This window comes from Populus alba, chromosome 13 (genome assembly GCF_005239225.2).
Source record: "Populus alba chromosome 13, ASM523922v2, whole genome shotgun sequence".
In the NCBI taxonomy this organism is placed as follows: Eukaryota; Viridiplantae; Streptophyta; class Magnoliopsida; order Malpighiales; family Salicaceae; genus Populus; species Populus alba.
The window spans coordinates 7,385,629-7,403,859 of NC_133296.1; the positions used below are offsets into that span (position 1 = coordinate 7,385,629).

The window sequence follows — 18,231 nt, forward strand, 5'->3', positions numbered from 1 at the left end:
ACCCATGAAGGTAAAAATTAAAAAGCACCTAAAACCATTTAAATTATGAAGAAAAATTAGGCATCACAACATAAACAACCAAGAGGTGAGGAAGGAGCGAAAGTGACAAAAATGGCAAGGTAGAGAAGGTAATCTAGGAGTGAATAGTGAATCCATAGTAAATTAAGTGTATGTTAATAATGAAAAAGGATTTTATTTTACTTTTTTATATTAATGTTCAATCATAATACTCATTATATGGTACATTGAAAAACTATTAATTACCAGTGCTCAAAATGACTTTATCAAATTTCTTCTTTAAGGGCAAATTACAACTTATGGTTGGTCCTTTAAGTTTCATAAAAGGTCATATCAACCATTATACTTTAAGTTGGTCCTTAATTTTATATATTTTACAATACAAAGGAAATAGAAAAATGAATTAAAATAAAAACAAAAAATATAGTAAATTATTTATTGTAGTGATCATCTAGACTTTATTTATTTTATCAAATTATTTATTCTTGCTAAAAAATTTATTTATTTTATCTTAAGATTTAAATCAATTAATTATTGATTAAAACTTTGTATATTAATTTTTTTTTTACTTGTTTTAATTATTTTCATAATCTAATTTTTACCTCTAATTCTAAAATATTTTTCAAATATAAAAAAAAAGGCAAAAGAAATTAAAAAATAAATTTTTTTGATGCATTTCAACCATTTGCTTGCCCATTTCCTAATTTCTTAATATTTTTCTCTTATTGATGTCTTCTTGAAAAAAATCAAAAATCAAAAATATTTTTTCGATGTATTTGCACCCATTTCATAATTTTCAATGTATTTTAAAAAAAATTAAATTATACTTTTGATACTTTTCAGCCATTAATGCATCAATTTTGTAATGTTTTTAATACTTGTCTTATCAAATTAATTTTAGTATTGTTTTAAAAAAAAAACAAAATACAAAAAAAAAAACTAAGAAAATGAAAAAATTAAATTGAAAAGAATATCAGGGAGTGAAATGTAAAACAAGAAAAGAACTGACTAAAATGAAATCAAGTTACTTGGTGACCAAGCAATTGAAGAGAAGGTGACAAAAATTTTGGGCTAAAAATATATATAAAAAGGGGCACACAAAAAGAAAAAAATGGTGTGTAGGAAACTCTAGCCATCACATAATAATAATAATAAAAAAAAAAACCTAACTTCATCTCTCCCATTAAAAACCTTGGCCACCTTTGGAAGAAAAGAAATAGGGGTCATTATTAATAATCTTTTTCCTCCACACTCTCCAAAAACCCTAGCCACCATTGAAAAAAAAAACAAACAAACAAACTTTTAGAGAAAAAATAAGATGAAATTTAGAGAAACAAACCCTAAAAGAACAATATTCATCTTCTCCTACCTTTCTCCCATTAATAAATAAAAAAAAAACCATACCCCCATCTCTCTCTCAAATCAAATCAATTTTTCTTCATTTCTCTCTCCTTGAACATCCATTTATAACAAAACCACCACCATTCTTTTTGTTTTTGAACCCTCTATAAAAACATTTTGTCAATTGAAGCTAATAGCTAGTGTATCGTCATGGATCAAAGAGAGAAAACAACCATCAAAACTTCTCTCTTCAATTTCTCTTTTTTCATTCATCTATTTCTAGTGACATTTTCATTGTTCTTCTTCCCTTGATGAGCACTACAAAACCATAACTCTAGAGAGAGAAAACCAAAATCACAAAGAGATAAAAACAACCATTAAAACTTTTAGGCATTGGATCTCCCTCACTAGTCAATGGTGACTTAACCACCACTATAGGAAGGAGGAGCACGGAGTGATGTATCTATCGGTCCATTCCACGAGCCAATCAAACACCAATGGCTAATGCAATGACGTGCCAACCTCAACAGTCTTTACTGTGTGTGGCTACCACATGCCACCACTGTTTCCTTCTATTCATTAGTGTTTTGTCATTGTTTCAGCCCCTTCAAATCCACCTCGGCCACTCTAGAAGGTCCATTTCAAACCTAAACATTTTTTGAATAATTACTTTGATTTATTATTGATTTTAATGTGTTTTGGGATGAGATTCTTGGGATTAAGCAATGTTTATTGGATTAATATTTGTGTTCAAATGCATTTGACCAAATTCCTTAATTTTGTATCTTGTTTTCTTTCATGTTCTTGGCCATTTCATCATTATCCTTAGCATTGCAACATATTTTTATTTGTGTATGAACATTGATATATTCAACAATATGTATTGGCATGGTCTTTTGGTTTTAAGTGATAGAAAATCATTGCTCATTCATAAAGACATCTACGTTGGGTTTTGTTTATTGGTTACAAAATATGTTAAGAGTTTTTTCCCACATTAAAAGGCCAACATTCTAATATTTTCACAAATACTTCCTTTCTTAAATCATGTTTCACTTAATCTCCAATAATATTCTTAATTTTTTATGTTTTGTTCACCTATAATATTCAAAGTAAATAAAATTATAACAAGTCATCATTTTTTATGTTAATTGGGGCTAACACCTATATCTTATAATTTTATCTTCAAAAAGTATTTTTTTGAAATGCATAAGTCAAACATCTATTAATGATTTTTAATATAAATGAACCCTTAAAGGTCATTACTCTTAGGTGTTTATTAAGGAGATAATATGATTAATTTATGTGTGACGTAAATATCTTGGCTTCAATAAGTTATCCATTTACAGTGTATATGTGCATTAATGAGTCTTACCAACTGATATGCATAACCACTAATTTAGGCAATACCCTAAAATTGAACTGTAAAGGTAATTGTAAATAGCACACCTTAGGGAAATAAATCTATTAAGGTAATTTTTCAAATTTAGTCCATAAAAAGACTTCCATGTTACTAGATCCTACTTCTAAATAGATGAACATGTGATGGTCATTACTTGGATATTCAGGACTAGGGTATCGAATTCTTGTTCAACAACTTTACAAATGAACATGTTATTATAAGATAAATAAACTTTAACAAGTCATTATCCGCTATTATTGCATAAACAAAACATTTAACGACAACTCTTTCTAGGATTTGGGCTGAGTTTAATGAGCTTAATATAAGCCCATACAATTATTCATTATCATCTCCTGATAGACTACTACTGATTATAAGTCTTGATAAAGAGTAGTTGGTTTTAGATATATCAATTCATCAAGAAATTAGGAATGATAAGAATGATATGATCCTAGAAAAGATAAGCTTGAATATCCATTTAGATTTAACTTATTACAGTTCGACTTATTATCACCCATATAGATAGACTACTAGCAAATTATATACAAAAAATCATTAAAAATAGAAAACATATACTAATTCAGCTTACCTTAAATAAAATACTTTAGAATAATAATATCTTTTCTTTAGCATAACCAAACAATTATTTTAAAACTTTAAAGACTAATTAAATTTTTTAATAATCATAATATTGGCTCCTTGTTCTTAACAAGTAACAAACTTTTCCCACTCTAAATACCCAAAAAAATCACTCTCTCCCGGAAAAGAGGGTGAGAATAGTTATCACTAACTAATGAGCAAAATCTTGTAATGATAATTTGAATCTTGTAAAATAATAATATTTAATACTAAAAAACTTTGCAATCGCACTTCTTTCTTCATCCCTCATCATCTATCATCTCGGTCTTGAAAAAAAAGACATCAAGTGATGTAATTTGCATTGGAAACAACACAATTTCCATTCATAGCAGCTGGGTTTGCATGGGTGATGAATCAGTGGTGGTGACAGCTTTCGATGTGATTGGCTTGTTGATTTACAATCACCATGCGCTGAAGAGAAAGGGCGAAAAAAATGCATCTTTTTATTTTAAATTTGAAGACAATAATTAACTTTTAATTTTAGTAATAATTTTTTTGCTTGTTTATACGTGTCTTATTTGTATTTGTATTTTTATTTTTAGGAGGGAACGACTAGAAATCTAATTTCATTGTTAGCATTATATTAGAGGTGGAGTTGGAGATGGAATAGTAAGAAATCTTGGGGTGGAGCTCCAAACCCTTATCACAATCATCATTGATGAAGAGTTCGCTGATCCCTATAAGAAAATGAGGGAAATCTTTGCAGAAGGAAAGAATCAAGAAGTAACTAAGAGAGAAAGAGAAGAACGACAGCAACACCAAGAAATTTCCCGGCGAATTACTTCTTCCCTGTCCTCACCATCACCCTTCCACAATTAGAGAGGGCTACAGTGCTCGCTAAGGATTTGGTTCAGCTGGCAAGGGTGTGGATGCTCTGAAAAACTTAGAAATCAATTAAGGGAAGGATGCATTGTGCTGACCCAAAGGACCAAAATCAGAAAATCTAAAGATCATGGATTTAGCTAACCGATGGTTAAGAGTGATTGTACCAATTAGTGAAATTCACTCCCTAGTTTCCTCCCTCTCCGTCGACTCGGCGCTCACTCGCCGATAGGTATCATCATACAATACAAAAGGACAAGCAAAGTAACGGACCTCCTCCAGCTCCACAGAGAGAAAGAACAGAAACAGACATGGAGCAGCAAAAGCAACAATTGCTCTTACAACAACAAGAAGTGCAACAGCAGCAGCAGCAGCAGCAACAACATCAACAACAATTTCTCTTGTTACAGCAATTAACAAAACAAGCCCAACAACAACAACAAGCTGCCATTTCTCGATTCCCATCAAATATCGATGCCCACCTGCGCCCACCATCCAATCATCGCCCACTCACTCTTCACCAGCAAAACCCTAACCCTAACTCTAACCCTATTCCCGATTTGCAGCAACAGCAAGGGGCCAATTTGGGGCAAAATGCGCAGCATTTACAGCAGCAGCAGCAGCAAAAGGAGATTCGGCCTCAGGTGAACCAGGTGGAGCTCCAAATGGCGTACCAGGATGCTTGGCGTGTTTGCCATCCAGATTTCAAGAGGCCATTCTCTTCTCTTGAAGATGCTTGCGAGAGGTTTTTTAAATTCCCTCCCTCCCTCTTTTTTATGTAATTCAGTTTTGTTTTTTCCATGTTTGTTATGCACGTGGGTATTTCATTTTTTGTCTTGTTTTTGTGAAATGTGAGTTTATTTGTTCGTGCACTTTTTGGTGATACGGTGACTTCTTGTGGAATGGAATATTGAATGATCTGTGATGAGATTGAGATTGCGATTCATAACATTTTGGTAGTCTGTGACGGTGCAGTAATGTTGGGACCCGTTTATGGATATCGTTGGAGTTGGATCACATTTTATTCGGCATCATGCTGTAGAGAAAATGCATTATTTAAGCAAGATCTCCTAGACTACTTTGAAGTTTATTGTTGTTTGGTGTTATGAGAGTTCTTATTTGGTTTGATTGTTCATAGATACAATGTGCGTCTTAGAGATTGATAGACTTTATATGCATATAGACGGAACAAATTTATGGGAGTTGCCATGTGGCGCTTTGGTCCTGATGGTTAGGGTACTATATGCTTATTTACACTTTATTACATGTGGCATTAGAAAGATATGTATTTCTTGATTACGGTTTCCCAACAAATTGGAGATAGAAATGGATATAAGGTAAATTGTGACTTATGGTGTTTGGATTATGCATTTGCCAAATGGCACGTAGAACTCTTGCTAGTTATTTTCCTTTGCACATGCAATTGATCTTTATTATTATTTTCTAACATAGCTAGAAAATGAAAAGAACATGGAAAAAACAGATAACATTAGCTGTACTGTTGTAAGAGATGGTTATTTTCTCTTTCACTGAATGCAACTGTTGAAACTATACTGACTGCTGTGGCAAAGATGCTTGCATTTGTTTATACATGATTTAGTTGTAAATATTAGGAAGGTCTTGAATTGTTGTTTTCAGAGTGAGGAGTTGGGTTTTGTTTTTTTAATCATGCGTGTGTTTTGAAAATGGATTTGATATGAATTTGATGAGATGAACTGGGAACAAAGCAAGGGAAATTCCAAAGTAGAAATGATTTTCCAATTTTATCTTGTAGTGATCCAAAAAAGGTTTCTCTGGATCACATAAATGAACTCTTATTATTAGCATGTTATTGTTTTGAAGTTAGTTTTTGACATATTTCTCAGAAGTTGTGGAATGAGTCTCCTCGGTTGGAAACACAGGAGTATGGTCAAATACCATAGATGAGAATTCTTTTCTGCGTATATTACTTGTGTTAGCGCTGTATATACTTATAGATTCATGCAGGCATATATGCACATGGATAGGTTTATACTTGTGTGGTTCTTCGTGAGGGGAAACTAGATCCGTTTCTATCGAGTTCTCTTTTACGTTTTACTTTTAGGCATTTAAAAATACCTACACCTCTGTCCTCGGATAACTTTTCAGTAATAAATGTCTGAACTTCCTTTTCATACTTTGACCTTGGAGTTTCTTCTTAATTATGGATTTCATGCATTAACCTGTCTTTTGCTTTGGCAAGTTCTATTCAGAAGCATGTTTGTATCAATTTGGCTGTCCCTAAGTGCAAACTGTGAAATAGATTTTGTATCAGTATCGGAATTCATAAATAGGAATGCATGATTCCTGTCTTTTGAAGTAATACCAACTCTGAAAATTGTCAGTTTTTTAATTAGAAATTATTGGTTGATAAATGCTTTGGTGTCTCTTGGTTGTTGTAGGATGCATTGGTATAGCTTCATTTAATGTACATGATGTGTGAAGCTCATCATCTAATGTGCATAATGTGTATGTAGCTTCTGTAATGGAATTTGAAAATGCAAGCTGTAAGATTTTGGCAGTAAGCAAAGAATAAAAACCTTGAAAATTGAATGCTAGAGGTTCTTAAAACAACACTTCAACTCATGTTTATTTATACGTAACTTTCCTACTTATAGGCAGTACACAATGATGTGCTTCCTAACACTCCCTCCCAACCCACATTTATGCATGGCCCAAAAAAAAAGCTAAGACAGGATGCATCAAATATAAATGCTTGCATATACTGTGCAAACTATGGAAACTCAATATGAGAAATTCTACTTGGTGATGTGTGGTTCTTCAATATGTTCCATGCATAGAACTTATGTTATCATTTATTATTTTCTATTTGATGTCCTTTTGCCAAACTAGAGGATATATTTCATTATCTATGAAAACAAAAATTGGTCTTCTTATTTTATTTGTAGTTTGTGGAATCCACCTACATCCTGCAATTTTCCTCCATTTTTGTGATTTTTTCACTATTCAATTATTGGAAATCCAGTGTAACAACTTCATATTTCAATGAGGTTTTGCATAGCAACCATTGTTTTTGTGCTCTTTTGGCATTATGAAGTGGTGAACATTTTTTTTTGTAAGCAATGCTAAATGGTTAGCATAAGTGAATTTTGCTTTGTATATGTGTATTCAAGTATTTACCTCAGAGTATCCAAGAAGTATCAATGTCTAAAATTTTTAAAGTTGGACACAGCTCCTTTCGGCATTTGTTTTGTGCTACTTGAGCTACTTGTTAGAATGTGAAATTGTTGTTCTTCTAAATTATTAGTGTCAACAGAAGCAAAAAGAATGCCAATAGCTTTCTTTGTCTTATGAAATATGTACAGCTGCCAAATTTCAAGTCTTGCACTTTTTATTTTTTCTTGTGACATAAAATTTTATTATGCTGAGCATTAACCTCAAAGATATGTTAGTTGGCACTTGGATGCGATGATTGACATCATGATTTCAAAAAAACAAATTGGCAAATTGATGTAATTTTGTGTTTTTGTTTTTCAAGTACAAAAATAAAAATAAAAATGAAGGGAGTGATGAGATAGAGTGCCATCCATTACTTGCAGATAGTACTTCTTATAGACAACACTGACTTTAATTGGGATTTAAAGTTGTATAGTTGAGCACTGCTAGTTGGATGAATAATTTCCACCATGGCCTTTAAAAATTCTCCTGTTAATTCATTTCACCTTTCCTCTTGCAAAACATATCCAGATTACTGCCTTACCATGTAGTAGCAGACTATGAGGCAGAGGAGGACGATAGAATCCTTGATTCTGACACAACTGGCCAGATGCCATCTCGTTTGCAGCAGTGGGATCATAACATTGCTGCAAAAGTGGCGGAGTTCACAGGCACATTTGAGAAACAGGCCTTAGCCTTCAACATAATAACCCGCAAGCGTGCCTTGGGTGAATTCCGAACTGAAGAGAGATTGATGATTGAGCAGGCTCTTCTCGCAGAGGAGAAGCGACTTCTGCTCGATTTGAAAGCTGAAATGGATGCCAGGGAGAAGGCCGGTCAAGAGGCTCAGTTGAGAATGGCAGCTATGGTCCAGGCTGAGCAAGCTCGGGCAGAGTCACATGCTCGTGCTGAAATGATGTCCCGGGCCCCAACAAGGCCAAGTGCACTCGGATCGCAAGGTAACAGTGTTCAAATTGGTCATGACATGAGAGAGCAGAAACACAGTGTTAACCCAGAAGAGATGATGAATGGATGGGGAGGCAATGCTCAGAGAGATGAGAAAGAGCCTTCTGAAGATTTCTTGAATGATGAGGAGACTGAAAATGGGGACACAGCAGGACATGGTGAGTGGAGAGAAGTGGGAGAATTTGATCTGAACACCAGATGAACCGTGCAGAGTAATTGGCAGGAAAGAAAGCTGTTGGTCTACTTCAATCTCAATGGCATGAGAATGGCTGGATGACATATCTGATTGTGATTATCTTTCTGGAAAGGATGAATGACCAGCTCAAAGGTAACTGGGTAATACAAAGATGTAATCTCGGAATGCTAATGTTCTCCGGTGGCTTTCTTAGACTAGCTTGTTCAAAGCACCTGTGAGATGCATGAGATTCCCCTGTAGTGGGCAAACCTTGAAGTAACCTCGTGAATATTTAAGGGTTCGACACTATTGAAGTAACCTCGTGAATATTTAAGGGTTTTGGCAACATGCAGATGGTTTCCAATCATAATCTTCTTAGTAATTCTAATGGAAAAAAGCCATTGTTTCTGTTCATTTATTCGTTCCGTTGTAAACATGCATGGAAACTAGCCATAATTTACTCCAGAACTGTGAACTGTGTCCATGGTTTCTGTTTTTCTATTTCGAAACAGTGTCTAAGCGGATGATAAATCAGATTTAATTTCATTTGTCTTAAAAATTATAACAATAACCAAGTCATTCGAGGATAATAGATAGTATGCATTAAAACTGGATTTCAATGAAAGCTACTATCCATGTTGTGAGGTGGCCGGTCCATATAGGAATCGTGGGCGACGGGCTGCTCGCAGGACTATTATTTCTACTACCATGGCTACATTGATTCTTTTATGATTTGCTTTGCTTCCTATAGTTATAAATGTGTTGTTGGATTTTGTGTTGGTATATACCCAAAAAGTGTCGTGTTTTTGTATGTTAGATTGCACTCTTCTGATGGTGGGTGAGTTGCTTGATGAAGAATTATGGAGAAAATTTATATTGGTGTGTTTTAGGATTTGATATTTGTGTTTTGGGAAGAATGGGAGCAATTGTTAAACACATGAATATCAATATAATGACATTTTTTTATAAATATGAAACCATTGACTAACTATTGTTTTCTCAAAGTAATTGCCAACAGTCAATTAGGGGTAATTTTGTTATCTTGAGTCAACATAGGCTTTTCAGTTTGTAAATTAAAAATAATAGTAACATTTTTTTGTGAAGTTTTTCTTTTTGCGCTAAAGTTGAAGGATGTAGAGTTATAAAATTATTAAAGTTTAAAATATAAATTGTAATTTTTTAAAATACATGGGCAATATAAAGAATCAATCAAATTATAGAAAGCTCGATGTTTTTTATTGTTGTTGTTGTTGTTGTTGTTGTTGTTGTTGTTGTAACTTCCTTATTTTTCTTAATCAAATAATGCACAATTTTGCTCTTAAATGCAGGAAGAATCACAAGTTTTTTTTTTTAAATAGTATAATTTATTGTCAATTAGAACAGTCAACTGGTTCACATAGACATAATCAAATGGTCAATTAAATATTACTAAATTTCAATGGTGTCCTTGATGGACAATTAAACAGTCAACTGATAATTGATTGAATTAAACAATAGCCAATTTCATTGTTTTTCTTATTAATCGGACAATCAAATCATTTGGTAATCCTAAACAGTCAACCGATTTATGTAGTACATTAGATATCAATTTTCTTTTTCATTGATCGTATCTTTATAACAACATATATCAATCAGCACAAAAGTGATCCAAATATTTTGGCCCAATATTCTATTCAAATGTGCTTGACTCATTCATTATTCATGTATCCTTATATTATTTTTTATTTTTTATTTCATTTATATCTTGTTAACAACAAATACAAATATAACATATACTAATAAATGACATGCATTAAGCTCATTGAAAATTTCACACACACACACACATATATATATATAACACTTGAAGTGATTACTTCTTTACATGCCATTACTTATGTAATATTTAAACTTATATATTTTAGTTACATAACACAAATAACAATAAGAGTTTACAGGACAAAAAGCTTGTCTATACAAAATTCGGAATAATTCCCACCTATTAACTATAACAAAATAATAATAATTGAAGGTGACGATCTGATGTGCATCATGGGAATTATAATCCATCTCGTAAAGCTGAATCTAATATGCAAGAGGATTCAGATGGTCCAATGACAAGAGCGAGAGCGAAACAACTACAACGGGCCTTGACGAATCAAATTGCAATGATTGAAGCTGCGTCGGAGTTAAAAATTAGCAATCAGTTTGAAATTGGTTCAAGGGTGCTTATTTGCCTACAATTGGAACTTGGAGATGGGAAAAGCCCTTAATGGTTCTTTTCATGCTGGGCTACTTGTATTTGGATTGATAATGCAAGTGAAGGAATTGATGCTGTTTACGGTCAGAACAGTAGATGGATTTGAACCCGAATTTGAAGTCATCCAATGCATGTGAAAACAAGATTTATATAGGTAAAATTCAAGTTCAGAACGTGATCTTTCTATATTGTCCAACCATGAGTGCATTGGACTTTTGTGTCAAAAGTTATGGCTGTTTTAAATTTCATCTGCATATGTTTTAGAAATGTCAACAAAAAAACGTGTGTTAGTTAAATTTGTCTACTTGCTTTATTAAAAGTCTAGTTTTTAGGCTTGACTTCTGTCATGTTGAATTCACCTAACTTTGGAGGGATGTTCCAAAGATAAATATGTATCAGAATATGAAATAAACACTTTTGGCCAAGATTTGAAAACTTAATTCAGAGAATTAAGAGTTGTTCTTCCAAATTCGTTTTGTGAAGAACCCTACCTGACTTATCACTCTTCAATCACAAAGAGTGTGGCGTCGAAATCCTAGATTGATCTTTGTGGCGTCCAGATCGACTTATCAAAGTATCATTCTAGTCTATCTCCATCTTATTTACCTTAAATCACTACAATCCAGCCTAAATACCAAAAGAAAGACAACACAACCAGACCCATCCTTCATCCATTTTCATTATAATCATTGTTGCCGATTTCCAAATCATTCACGGCACATCATCTGGTATCAGAGCATCAGTTGCGATCTAAGACAGGAGCCAAAAACAACAACAAGAAGAAGAAGAAAGGTTTGCTGGAATTAAGGTTGACAGACTTAACTATGGCTGGAGATAAAGAAGATTTGCCAAGAGGGTTAAGTTTGGAACAGGCACAGGTCATGGGCTTACAACGATCTCATGCTGAGATTCGGGATGAGATGACTGGAATTCGTGAACAGTTGAATACCCTTATGCAAAGGATGCAAAGAAATAATTTGCAACCCCAACCGAGGCAAGCACTTAGGGTGCCACGAAATGATATTATAGAAGCTGACGAAGATCCAAATGGGGATGATGAGGCTGATGATAGGGTCAGACCAAGAAGGCAAAATTATAATCCTCCTAATGGTCTCAAACTTAAGATTCCACCGTTTAGAGGAAGTAGTTCACCTGAGGAATACTTGGAGTGGATTCAGAAGGTTGAAAAGGTGTTTGAATGGTATGAATATTCTGAAGAAAGGAAGTGCAAGGTGGCAGCACTTGAGTTTACAGATTATGCTCTTTTATGGTGGGAAAACGTAAAGATTCAGAGGAGAAGGGATGAAGAGGAGGAGATTGCAACATGGGCAACTATGAAAAGAGTGATGAAGAAGAGATTTGTTCCTGATTACTATAAACAGGAGCTATACATCAGACTTCAGACTTTGCGACAGGGATCTTTGACTGTGGAAGAGTATGTGAAAGAGTTTGAATTGCTGCAGATTCGATGTGAATTGATGGAACCTCAAGAGCAAACAATAGCTAGATTTCTTGGAGGGTTGAGGAAGGATATAGCTAATGTTGTTGAGTTACAACCGTACATCTTCCTTGAGGAAGTTATAAAGCTTGCAACCCGAGTAGAGAGGCAGCAGAGACGAGGAGGTGTCCGAACTAGTGTAACTACGTCAAGCGCGACAAGGGCTGTTTCTACGCCTACACGAACATGGAGCACGCCTAAACGAGATGAGAAGGTGGAGTTTTAGCAAGGGGAATACCAGTTTTGATTCTTTGAAGGGAAAGGAGAAGGTGACAGAACCTCAACACCCTAGGAGGTCTCGGACATCAAGTGCTTCAAGTGCTTGGACATGGGCATATTGCTTCGGAATGTCCAAATAAAAGGGTGATGATTTTGCATGGGGATCATGGAGAGCTGATCAGTGGAGATGAGGTTGAAACTGAAGACGAAGATCAGGTACAAGTGGCTGAACAAGAAGAGGATTTCGAACCAGTGAAGGGAGATTTGTTGGTTGTTCAACGGGTTCTGAATGCACAAATTGACGTTAGTGATGAGCAACGCGAGAACATCTTTCATACTCGATGTCAGATTCGAGATAAGGTGTGCGGGATGATCATTGATAATGGAAGTTGCACTAATGTTGCGTCAACTACCTTGGTGGAGAAATTGGGTTTAAATACCCTTCCACATCCCAGACCCTATAGTTTGCGATGGCTGAATGAGAATGGGGAGATTCGGGTGACAAAGCAAGTTCGTGTACCTTTTTCCATTAAAACCTATCACGACGAGGTTTTATGTGACGTTGCACCAATGTCAGCTAGCCATTTGTTGCTGGGTCGTCCATGGCAGTTTGATAAGGATGTGACCTACAATGGACGAAAGAACACTTATTCTTTTATGCTGAATGGAAAGAAGGTGAACCTGTTACCACTGAGTTCTCAACAAGTTAGAGAGGATCAGTTACGAAGCCAACAAAAGGAGGTGACATCACGAAAGGGGCTGTTGTTAGCCAAAAAAGGAGACATCAAACAAGCATTAGCCACAACAAGGCTTGTTTTCATGGACTGGGCAAAGCAACTACTACAAGTAGAAGGATTGGACTTACCAAGACAGATTAAGGAATTACTTGAAGAATTTAAAGATGTGTTTCCAGATGAATTACCTAAAGGATTACCACATATTCGTGGTATTGAGCATCAAATTGATTTGGTGCCGGGAGCTTCACTTCCTAATAGACCAGCATACAGATGTAATCCAGAGGAAGCGAAAGAGATTCAAAGGCAGGTCGGTGAGCTCTTAGAGAAGGGCTATGTGCGAGAATCACTTAGTCCATGTTCCGTACCTACTTTGCTTGTACCGAAGAAGGATGGTACCATGAGGATGTGCATGGACAGCCGCGCTATCAATAAAATAACAGTTAAGTATCGATTTCCTATACCCAGACTTGATGATTTGCTTGATGAGTTGCATGGTGCTGCATTATTTTCTAAAGTCGATTTGATGAGTGGCTATCACCAAATTAGAATGAAAGAGGGAGATGAATGGAAAACAGCATTTAAAACTAAACAGGGGTTATATGAATGGATGGTTATGCCGTTTGGGTTATCTAATGCGCCTAGTACATTTATGAGGCTTATGAATCATGTTTTGAGGAAGTATATTGGGCTGTTTGTTGTAGTATATTTTGACGACATCCTAGTGTATAGCAAGACCTTTGATGATCATGTGAAGCATCTTAGAGTTGTGTTTGAGACTTTGCAAGATTCTAAGTTGTATGGGAAACTCACAAAGTGTTACTTCTGTAAAGAAAGTGTCGTGTTTCTTGGATATATTATCTCTAGCAGGGGAGTTAGAGTTGATGAGGAGAAAATTGAGGCAATTCGAGACTGGCCAAAACCTGCTAGTATCACTGATGTGAGGAGTTTCCATGGTTTAGCTTCTTTCTACAGGCGATTTGTGAAAGACTTCAGCTCTATTGTTGCTCCTATGACAGAATGCTTGAAAAAAGGGAAGGAGTTTAGATGGAGTGAAGATGCGCAGAAAAGCTTTCGAGCTAATTAAGGAAAAGTTGTGTACAGCTCCAGTTTTAGCACTTCCAGACTTTGCTAAAACATTCGAAATAGAGTGCGATGCTTCCGGGGTTGGAATTGGTGCTGTTTTGATGCAAGAAAAAGAGACCGATTGCATTCTTCAGTGAAAAGTTAAATGGAGCGCGTTTGAACTACTCTATTTACGACAAGGAGTTCTATGCTTTGATTCGGGCTCTAGAGGTATGGCAGCACTACTTGTTGCCTAAAGAATTTGTTATACATACTGATCATGAAGCCTTGAAGTATCTTAAGGGGCAAAACAAGTTGAATCGAAGACATGCTAAATGGGTGGAGTTCATGGAGTCATTTCCTTATATCATAAAGTACAAGAAAGGGCAAGTTAATGTTGTTGCTGATGCTCTTTCTAGGAGGTACGCACTGATCTCTATGTTGAATGCAAGGCTGATGGGTTTTGAACAGGTGAAGGATCAGTATGCCAATGATTCCTACTTTGCTAATGTGGTTGCCGAATGTGCAAAGGGAGCTTGTGATGGGTTCTTTATGCATGAAGGTTACTTGTTCAAAATGGGCAGAATGTGTATTCCTTCAGGTTCGTTACGGGAGTTGCTTGTGCGAGAGGCTCATAGTGGTGGTCTTAGTGGTCATTTTGGGGAGAAGAAGACTTATGAGCTGCTGAAAGAACATTTTTTTTGGCCCAGCATGTTACGGGATGTACACAAGGTGATTGAAAGATGTGCTATTTGCAAGAGAGCTAAAGGTAAAGAGAATGCGTATGGACTCTATATGCCACTGCCTATTCCAGAGCAACCATGGATGGACATTAGCATGGACTTTGTACTTGGACTACCGAGAACACAACGTGGGAAGGATTCAATAATGGTGGTGGTTGATCGATTCTCCAAAATGTCCCATTTCATTCCTTGTACGAAAACTGACGATGCAGTACATGTTGCTGATTTGTTCTTTCAAGAGATTGTTCGTTTGCATGGAATTCCTAAAAGCATTGTCTCTGATCGTGATACAAAGTTCTTAAGCCACTTTTGGAAGACTCTTTGGAGGAAACTTGGAACAAAGTTACTTTTCAGTACGGCATGTCATCCACAAACTGATGGACAAACTGAGGTAGTAAACCGAACTTTATCTTCTTTGTTACGAGCTGTTATACATAAGAATTTGAAGAGTTGGGATACTTGTTTGCCGATTGTGGAGTTTGCATATAATCGTAGTGTGCATGGGGCTACAAAATTTTCACCATTTGAGGTTGTCTATGGCTTTAATCCTTGTGTTCCTATTGATCTTGTTCATATTCCAATTGATGAGAGGACATCTATGGATGGAATTAGAAAGGCAGAATTGATGAAGAAACTACATGAGCAGGTTCGACTACATATTGAGGAGAAAACAACAAAGTATGCTAAACAAGCTAACAAGGGGCGAAAGATGGTCAGGTTTGAACCTGGAGATCTTGTTTGGATTCATATTAGCAAGGGCAGATTTCCAAGCAAACGTAAGTCCAAGTTGATGCCAAGAGCTGACGGTCCATTTCGTATTATAGAGAAGGTGAATGACAATGCGTATAAGGTAGATCTTCCTGGTGATTACAATGTATCAGCTACTTTTAATGTGAAAGACTTATCTCCGTACTTGGATGATGATGACGATTCTGATTTGAGGACAAATCATTTTCAACCCGGGGCTGATGATGTGCATCATGGGAATTATAATCCATCTCGTAAAGCTGAATATAATATGCAAGAGGATTCAGATGGTCCAATGACAAGAGCGAGAGCGAAACAACTACAACGGGCCTTGACGAATCAAATTGCAATGATTGAAGCTGCGTCGGAGTTAAAAATTAGCAATCAGTTTGAAATTGGTTCAAGGGTGCTTATTTGCCTACAATTGGAACTTGGAGATGGGAAAAGCCCTTAATGGTTCTTTTCATGCTGGGCTACTTGTATTTGGATTGATAATGCAAGTGAAGGAATTGATGTTGTTTACGGTCAGAACAGTAGATGGATTTGAACCCGAATTTGAAGTCATCCAATGTATGTGAAAACAAGATTTATGTAGGTAAAATTCAAGTTCAGAACGTGATCTTTCTATATTGTCCAACCATGAGTGCATTGGACTTTTGTGTCAAAAGTTATGGCTGTTTTAAATTTCATCTGCATATGTTTTAGAAATGTCAACAAAAAAACGTGTGTTAGTTAAATTTGTCTACTTGCTTTATTAAAAGTCTAGTTTTTAGGCTTGACTTCTGTCATGTTGAATTCACCTAACTTTGGAGGGATGTTCCAAAGATAAATATGTATCAGAATATGAAATAAACACTTTTGGCCAAGATTTGAAAACTTAATTCAGAGAATTAAGAGTTGTTCTTCCAAATTCGTTTTGTGAAGAACCCTACCTGACTTATCACTCTTCAATCACAAAGAGTGTGGCGTCGAAATCCTAGATTGATCTTTGTGGCGTCCAGATCGACTTATCAAAGTATCATTCTAGTCTATCTCCATCTTATTTACCTTAAATCACTACAATCCAGCCTAAATACCAAAAGAAAGACAACACAACCAGACCCATCCTTCATCCATTTTCATTATAATCATTGTTGCCGATTTCCAAATCATTCACGGCACATCACGATCCAATGAAAAACTTGATATAAAGATTAACATTTCATTACATAAATCTATATTATTACAAAATATTTTAAAACTCCCTAAGAACTACATTATTTTGTGCAACTTTCCTTCACCTTCAATCCCATTTTTAATACTTTAATAAAAATCCATAAGACCTTCAATGGTCGATCACTTCGACATTTCCATTTGGAATCCACTAAATTTAGTAATTTCAACTACATACTTATCAGTCCCCAATTAATCCTCGTGGTAGTTGATCATTCTGGTATTTTCATTTGAAAGCCATTCAATCTAGTAATTCTAATTGGATATTTATCAATCAAGCTAACCGTTATGGTTGTCAATCATTCTGGCATTCCCATTCGGAAGCCATTTAATCCAATAATCTCAACTGATCCACTTATCAATCATCATAACGCTTACTTCATTCTTTTTATTACATACACCAACACAATTGAGTACAAAGGTAAATGAGAACATATTAAATAGAGTTATTTGCAAGGTACAAAGTTCCTACCTAAAATCTGATTTTGTCAAGATCCTCCTTCTTATTGTCCTCCTCTAAAGTTCTCTCCTACGTTAACAGGTTTTACAATCAATTATTGTCTTATCCAAGCCTAATTTATTCCTATCATGTGTATCCATACAAAAACCCAATATCTATTCAATGAATCCAAATTCATAAATTATATAGAAATTCATCATATCATGAAACAATGGTTCAATTCATCAGAAACTATTATTCACACATGAATACATATATATCCAGCATAATTCTCATGTATGACACATTTCAAAACTCCAAACCATAAGAAATAAGAGTAAAATAGATCTCATAGTTTTTTGAAATATGAAGACTTATGTATCCTTTCAACCAAGAAAAATAACTTAGGCTTGCATGATTATAAAAAAAAAACAAGGAAGAGAAAAGATGAAAATATAATTTCAAATGTAGGGAAAAGGTGAGAGTTTCTTTCTTCTTTTTGGTCGCCCCCCTCTTTTCCTCTCTCTCTTTCCTTTTATCTGAAGGAAAACCCAACTCCCTACATTCCTACAAGTCCGCTTGTATCCTCGAAAAAAATTATAGGAGTCCTTTTCAGAGAAGACAATCTATATTTAAGTAGAACAATAACTCTTTCCTATAAAAAAAAAAAAGGAAAAATAGTCTTGAATGACTTTGAACTTAGTGAAGTTAATTTGCCCAAATAAAGATCTTTTTCAATATGAAGAAATAATTGTCGTGTCAGTTTAGAAGTTTGGGAAA

General features: G+C 35.1%; 1 protein-coding gene across 1 annotated transcript; it reads left to right on the forward strand.

Moving 5' to 3' along the window:
• Positions 1–3,625: 3,625 nt before the first annotated feature.
• LOC118053561 (uncharacterized) lies at positions 3,626–9,023 on the forward strand. The gene is made up of 2 exons (XM_035064872.2): positions 3,626–4,964; positions 7,946–9,023. Exons 1-2 carry the CDS (start codon positions 4,531–4,533, stop codon positions 8,580–8,582), a joined length of 1,071 nt encoding a protein of 356 aa, XP_034920763.1. The 5' UTR covers positions 3,626–4,530; the 3' UTR covers positions 8,583–9,023.
• Positions 9,024–18,231: the final 9,208 nt, after the last annotated feature.